Genomic DNA, 7,694 nt, shown 5'->3' with positions numbered 1-7,694 from the left:
CTCAGCGTTGTGGCCTATACGACATGTCCGACTCTACCAGAGCTGGGCTGAGGCTGGGTTTTGCGGGAAGGTGCTCAGACCTGGCGCACCGCCCCCTTGGGAAGACCGACCTGGGGCGCAGCCGAGGGGCGGGGGGCACCACCTGGGCCGGCCGGGAGGCTCGGGGGGGCTGGGGCTCCGTGGCCGCGGGCGGCTCCGGGGGCCAGTGCCCGCGGGGGAGGCCGGTGCTCCCGCCCGCCCCGGGGCTGGGGCCGTGAGGGGCCGCCCGGGCCCGCCCGCCCGCGCCGCCCGGCCAATGGGAGCGGCGGTTGTTAGCGGGCCGGGAGGTGGCGGCGTTGCCACAGCAGCGGCGGGGCCGGCGGCAGCGGCGGCAGCGGTCGGGGTGCGGCATGGAGGGGCTGGAAGGTGAGGGGCAGCGGCTGGGGGTCCCCTCCCTTCGCCGGGGGCAGCCGGCGGGCGCCTGGGCCGGGCCGCGCCGCGCCGCGTCTTTGTGCTGTGGCGGGGCGTGCTTGGGCGGCGGCGGGAGCTGCGGCCCGGGCGCCGCCTTCCGCGTTCTCGGAGCCCCCTGAGGCGGCGCGGCGGCCTCGCCTCGCTCGGCGGCCGGGAGCGCTGGGGGGGCGACGGGGCCGAGGCGGGGGAGCGCCGCTGAGGGGGGCAGCGTGGTTTTGGGGTGGCAAAGAGAGGTGGGAGGCGGCGGGCCCCTGCGCGGAGCCCGGCGGGCTGGGGGGCAGGCGCGGCGGCAGGGCCGGCCTCGCTGCGCTTTGTCTCGGGCGCTGCTGGGCTCTCGCAGCCGAGCTGCGGGGCTGTGGCCGTTCCCCGCCGGCCCCTTCCTGCCGCGGCCGAGCTCGGGCGGCGGTGAGCGGGCTCGGTGATCCGCCGCGGGCAGCGGGTGCCCTGGGGTGGGCACGGCATCGAGTCGTGCGGGCATCTTTGCCAGACATCCTTTTCTTGAAAACAGATGGCTAAGGTGGGTGTTAGGATGCACTTATGATGCTATGGAAGTGCTCAGTGCAGCGGAGACCGAGTATGTATCTGCTGACAGAGCATTTGCAACTTTATTCTGTGCCACTTGCGTTAATGGAGATACCATCACCCTCCAGAGTATCCATCGTAGCATAGATATCAGCTTGGAATTTATGAAGTCACGGCTTGCTGTCTGAGCATTTTGGTAGGCCTGTCATTACTGTGTTTTGCAAGTTGCTTTAACCGTATCACTTAAGAAAAAAAATACAGACCTGTTCTGAGTAACTATGACAAAACAGTCATTAAGTCTTTCATGCTCTGCTTCGCTAAAGGTAACTGAGTGCTTAAATAGGGGTGAGCACAAGATAGCCTTTGTTCGTTATCCCTTGTAGCACAGTTGGAGAAAGGAAGTAATTCTCACCGAATACCTGTCTTCTGTCTGTAGCAGATTTTACAGTTCTCAGACTCTGTTCTTATGCCTAGTGACTTCAAGAATATAAATTTGGACAACATGACTTGGCATTAAAATCCCAAGAGGTTCTCTTTTATTCGATTTACTCTTCATGCTTTGCTGACTATTAATGCCTTTTAAATTTGAAAGGTGGTGTCCGGTGGCTTATCCAATAATGCTTTATCAGGCACTCCAACTCTCATGACAGTCCTGTGACAATTGTATGTTGCCTGTCCAGAAGGGGAAAGCTTGCTTTGATTTTTGAGTCAGCTGTGTGTTTGACTGCAGTTGGGACTGCATATCATCTGCAGCCCATCCATCAATTGATTTGGCTGTGAGCTAATTTAGCAAGTTATGCACAGCAGCTATGCCAGCTGTGTTGTATAAGCTCTAAGACCTTCATAACAGAGGGTGAGAAGAAAGCAGATCTACAGGTAACAGCAGAAGCCTGAAAAATCATGTCACTCTTGCAGCAGAATTTGTCTAACTTCTGACTTTGCTGGAAATGGTTTACATTTTCTCTGTATTTCAGTAGGTACTGGGGGTGGTAGGAGGAAGAACTGCTAAATCATAGGTGAAATCTCATGATTACTCTGTGAACCATTTCTTGAAAGTACTTTCAAAGTTTAGAGTTTATCAAAGCATTTTTCCATGACGTGAAATATTCCTTCTGAACTCATGAGATTAATTTGAGAATAGCACAGGTAATAATCTATTTCTAAAACTTCAGATGTCTTTGCATTGTGGACACTCGTATCCCACACTGTTATCCAGCATCCTTGAATGCTGAAGTTCTTCAAGCTGAAGAATATAGTATTTGCATTTTTGTGGGTCACTTTGTGCTATGTTTTTCTTTCTCTAAACAAATTGCCACAACATAAAGACTTCATTTTTGCTTCAAAACATTTGAAGCAAGTGGTTTTGCTTTTATTTACAGTTTTTCAGTTTAAGCTGTCTCTCTTAATGAACGTTAGGTTAGGCGCAGATGAAGTTTCTATAGAAAGATGTCCCCAAGACAAGAAAAATGTAGGCAAAACCAATAACAATAATAAATTATTTCATTGGCTATTATACTTTTTTCCAGTCGTTGCTCCACTGGCAACTCAGATGAACATTGCTGGTTGCCATTTTAGATGAAATTTGTGTTCAGAAGCACCGTTACACAGTCATATCCATCCGACGTGGAAGTATGGACTGCTTCTGAAATCTGACTCAGCCAGCTCCCTCTGTATGTCAGTGCTTAGCAAAATCAATTCCCAGAGCCGATTTGTACAGCAGGCCCTGGCGGTTGTGTGTGTGAGGGATGCGATTGTGGTGGGGGGCAGGACTTTGTCTTTTGGCAGCAGTCTGCTGGTGTGTTTTGATGACTGTGGAAGACCCCCTCAGGCTCAGGATGCTTGGCCTGGACTTTCCTCCCTCAAAGCTGGTGTTTTGCTTTTCTGAAGCTCAGCATTACTGATGCAAGATCTATTTTATTTCTGTTTATTTAAGCATGCTATTAATAAGAAAGAACTCTACCCAGTTTATAATGATTCTTTCCATAATGTGGAGAGTTGCATGTGTATTACTTGGCTTGTGGAGCTGCATTAGTGACATTTAAAAAGCTAAATGATATTTCCAGTGTTGCAGTTGCATTTTCTCACTGTGCAAGTTTAAATGTTCAGTGAAATGGCAAAGTAGATGTCTGTGTGACTTAAAAGTTTCTTCTGAAATTTACTTTTATTGCTTTTTTAAGTCTGTTGCTTTATTACTTTATTTGTATATCAGTATTGTTATATTACTAGATTGATACTGAAAGTCAAATTTATAACTTCAAAGTTTTGTAAAAGAAATCAGTGCGCACTTGTCATTACAAGTGACAAATTTGATATTACATCTAAAGTCACTAGCTCAGAGTTTGTTACTTTGCAGCCTCTGCACTGTTTGGCTGTTTTTCAGTTTTCATTTAATTTACTGGTGAAAATACATAGAGCAGTAGACTGTCTGTGCCTGAAAACGTAGTGATCTCTAAGGTGAGTTTAAAAATCCTTTCCTGAATAGCTCACCATGTACTGAATTTCAGGACCATTTTTGATGGGTTAACATGTGCTTGTTGCTTTTACTGCTGGATGGCAAGAAAAAAGCTGTCACGTTGGCATGTTTCTTGCTCTGTTTGCTTGAAGGAGATGGAGGAGGGGATCCAAGCACTGAATTCCTGACTTCATTTAAGCTGGAGCAGGCCAATGGCGGTGTTTGATCGGCTTCTCTCCAGTCTGTTGTTTTTTCTGGGAGCATGCTGGCAACAGCTGCTTGAGCTGACTAAATGCCGCTTCCCACACTTGTTCACAGCCCGTCCCAGCAGGTCGGGAGTGCTGCTGCCTAAGGAGTGAAGAGCGGAGGGGCAGCTGTGTCCGAGGGCAAAAGTCCAGCTCTCTGTGGTAGGTAATGGCAGCGCTTACCCAGCCCCAGCGTTCTCCTTCAGCCTACGCTCTCGCAGCCAGGGAAGGCTGGTTGTGGTTGGAAGGGGATGTGTGGCTGCTTGCTCAGGAAATAGCCTGCAGTCTCAAACGCAGAGCTTTCCCTTGCAGATGCCAAGTAGGGACTACTGTGATTAAGCATGTAGACTCTGAGCAGTCTGGGTGTGCCCTCAAGGTCTCATAAGACTAAGGCTTGCTGTACAGCATCTTCTGCCAAGAGCTGAGATCTGTGCTGTAATAGCGTTTGTCCCTGGGCCCTTTGCTGGTACTGACAATGTCTGAGACACACCGCTCCAGCCCAAGCATTCTAGTGCAAGCATTCTGGTTTGGGGTTTTATATTAGTAACGTGACTGTTGAAAGCGAGTGCTTATACTTGCTTTGACAGAATTTCTGAATAAGCTAATGCCCAGTCTTACTTTTTTTTCCCTAACAGTGTAGAAAATTATTTGTTTTGAAAACAAAAACTAATATTAATGTGAGTCTTACTTTTCCTTTAGCGTTCATCTTTGTCTTGCCTCACTGGATGCATACAGCAGCTTCCTTACTTTGGCGGCCATTTTCTTAAGCTCCATTTGAGAGCAGCTCCTGCCTTTTTGGAACACTTCAGCTTTTTTTTTTTTTTTTTTTTTTTTGGTGTCTTATTTGTCCAACAGAAGGCAGAATTAATTTTATGGTACTGTTCTTAAATCAGCAAGTAGGAAACTATTAAAGATTGAAATGCAAAACTAATACTAATGTGTATTCTTTTTAAGAAGTTGTTTGTCGCCGGCAGCCATTAAAACACAATGATAAATATGACTTTGCATTGAACTGCTATGTCTCATTAGGCATACTTGCACCTCTGTTATGTGATCTAATTTTGACATTTAATACACTGTATAATTGTGGTCAATGTATTTACTTTTTCTAAGGCAATTATGTTTTTGGGTTTTGATAAATGTTTACGTTTTGGGGAAGAAATTGAAATTAAATGTTTTATTTAAGGCAAAATTCTGAAAGCTAAGTTTAGGCTGATATGATGGGGAAGTGCACTATCAGAATACGTTTCACCTTTAAAGGAAAGGAAGTAATATGTGTAGACAGGAATTTGAGTGTTTCAGATCAGTTTCTTCAGCATCTTAGAACCGATAGGTTTTACACCATTTTCCATAGTTTTGGTAGAATTCTTGCATTTTTAACTTATATTGCAGAAACTAGATTGATCTAGTAATTGAATTCAATTGGTTGAATATAGTGGGAAGATGAATGCATTTTACCTGCACACACACACGCGATGTGGTGGTTATCAAAAGCAGTTGTTGTGTTTCAGTAAAATCTAGTTCCAAGAGTATGTTAAACAGTTGACTGGAGGGGGTGAGGTGTGGGCTTACTTTTTAAAGAAATTCGGGGGGGGGGGGGGGGGCCGCAAACTAGGAATCAATATATTATAAATTAAGTTTATTATCAAAACTGTTTTTAACACATTATTGTTAGCCAAATAACATTCTGATAAGCAAGCAGACTTAGACTGGGATTGCTCTGTTCAATTACATTTAGGTAGTAGAGTATGTAAGTCCAGAATTGCTTTGGGGGTTACTGGTCCAAAGCAGTCTTGGTTTAAGGCTAGTGTGAGAAGGCTAGTCTTCGCTTGACTACCTGCTTACAGTCATCATGGTGCTTGTAGCCTCCCCAGGAGACTAGTGAGTTTATGATGCCAGAGCAGTATTGTGTAACATGTACATGGATTTTGCAGTCACATGCTTTCTAGTGGCTTTAGTTGATCTAAAAGCTCGTTAATAGAAGACTAGGTAATGTATCTGGAAGTCAGATCGATCAAATAGTGCTGATAATGTGCCTTTGGTTTTGCTGTTTCCATATGCATTAGAGGGGAAGCTCTCATAGATTTTTCTGGATAATCATCATGACTGTGTGCTTCTTTAAAGTGCCTGTACATTAACACTCACAGTATGTGAAGAAATGGGAAGAATTGGAGGTCTGCGTGCAGTTGTAGGGCTACAATCTTGTTGGGATCATGTGTAGGTGGTAGGACAGCTCACAGGACCGCAGTGTTGTGGTGGATGATTACAGGCAGAACGAGTTGGACAGCAAGGGAAGTTGCCCTTTATGTGGGAGAGCAGAAAGAATGCATGGAGCTTTGCTGTGTAGCCACCTGGGAGCTTAGGGATCAGGGTTAGCAGGCAGCCCAATGTGGGAAATGTTGTTGTGGGTGTCTGCTACAAACCACCTGATGAGGAAGAAGATGAGGCCTCCTTCAGATAATTGGAAGGAGCCTCACATTCACAGGCCCTGGTCCTCATGAGGGACTTTAACGACCCAATACCTGCTGGAGGGACAAATCAGCAAGGCACAAGCAATCTAGGAGGCTTCTGGTATGCATTTATGACAAATTCCTGACCCAGGTGATCGAGAAGCTGACAAGGGAAGACACTCCTGCTGGACTTCACACCTACAAACACGAGATGTGAAAGTCAGGGGCAGCCTTACCTGCAGTGACCATGGGATGACTGAATTCAGGATTCGGGGAGGGGGACTGGGCAAATAGCAGGATCTCAACCCTGGACTTCAGGAGAGCAGGCTTTGACTTGTTTAGGGATCTGCTTGGAAGAATCCCATGAGACAGGCCCTAGAGAGGAGTTCAGGAGAGCTCGTTATTTTTAAGGATGTGTAGTGTGACATTGGCATGTTTTCAGATTAAAAGTTATGCTCATATGAGGAAGGGAGGAAAGAAGGACAGACAGTCACAGAAAAGGGGAGTACACCACAATGTGAGTTGTGCATGTGCTGCTGTTAAAACCATTCTTAACTGCATGCAATTCATTTTTCAGTCACAAAAAAAATCTTCTTCCCAGAATCCTCCTCCAGGTTGTCACTTTGAGGCAGCGGGGCTCTCCTTGACATGTTATTCTCAAGGAAGTAATACAGAACTCGCCATCATCAGTCTCATGTTCAATGCGATAACAGTAATTTTGGCAAATATAATGACTTGCATTGTCAGACTGAAGAGCTGGTATAAAAACATGCAGAGCTACTATAAGAGTCTTACTTAAGCTTTTCAGCTTGAAGGAATGGAAGTTATGCTGCTTTTTGTTATCTTTTGGAAGCAGAAGTGACAGGTTTATACAAGATTAGACTGCATTGTCAATACAGAAGTAGAAGAGAATTCATGAGGCTTTCTTCTAAAATTAGGGGTAGGTAGATAACAGTAAATTGGTTTGCTATTTGTTACACAATTACGAATAACCTAATTGTGTAAAAATTTGAAAGTATGTGGAAGGCTGAATACTAAGAGACAGAGCTTACTATGATTTCGTCTTCCTTTCTCTAACTCTTCCTGCAAACTGCCGAATAGCATAAGCGAGAAGGGATTTGCTTGGTGGGGTAAATCATGCACGTCGTCAGTTATCAAGCAGACTTTACCAAAGTATGGCAAGTACTGCCTGTTGTTAAGCAGTATGATGTATTTGGCTGACTTTCATTTGCATTTCAGAATTCCTTTTGGCAAAATAATGAAAACTTGCAAAACTTAAACCATTATTGGTATACTTTTTTCCTACTTTTATACATTCATCTTTTCATTATTTTATTTAATGCTCTTTAAAATTACTCTTTAAAAATTCATGTTCTAAATTGTTCGAAGAAGTGTTCCCTACCTATGTCACTGCATCAGTATCATTTTTAGGTGACTCTTGTTTATGGTATTTGTCATTCGTCTTTTCAGACTGTTGTTAGTTAACGTGTTGATTAAAAAACATAACCCAGTCAGAACTGATTAATGGACATATGTTGGAGACAGACAGTCCCCAAAGAACTAGATGCTGTGGCT

The 7,694-nt window shown here is 45.2% G+C and overlaps 1 protein-coding gene across 1 annotated transcript in view; it reads left to right on the top strand.

Annotated features, from left to right (window-relative positions):
* The first annotated feature begins 378 nt into the window (after nucleotides 1-378).
* ZC2HC1A (zinc finger C2HC-type containing 1A) overlaps nucleotides 379-7,694 on the top strand; it is a 29,074-nt gene continuing 21,758 nt past the window's right edge. The window contains exon 1 of the mRNA XM_082307836.1: nucleotides 379-405. Coding sequence (XP_082163962.1) covers nucleotides 390-405 — 16 coding nt within the window. The 5' untranslated portion in view covers nucleotides 379-389. The remainder of the gene's footprint in view (nucleotides 406-7,694) is intronic.

Source organism: Platalea leucorodia (assembly GCF_965183815.1).
Source record: "Platalea leucorodia genome assembly, chromosome: 1".
NCBI classification, from domain to species: Eukaryota; Metazoa; Chordata; class Aves; order Pelecaniformes; family Threskiornithidae; genus Platalea; species Platalea leucorodia.
This window is presented reverse-complemented; position numbering and strand designations above follow the sequence as displayed.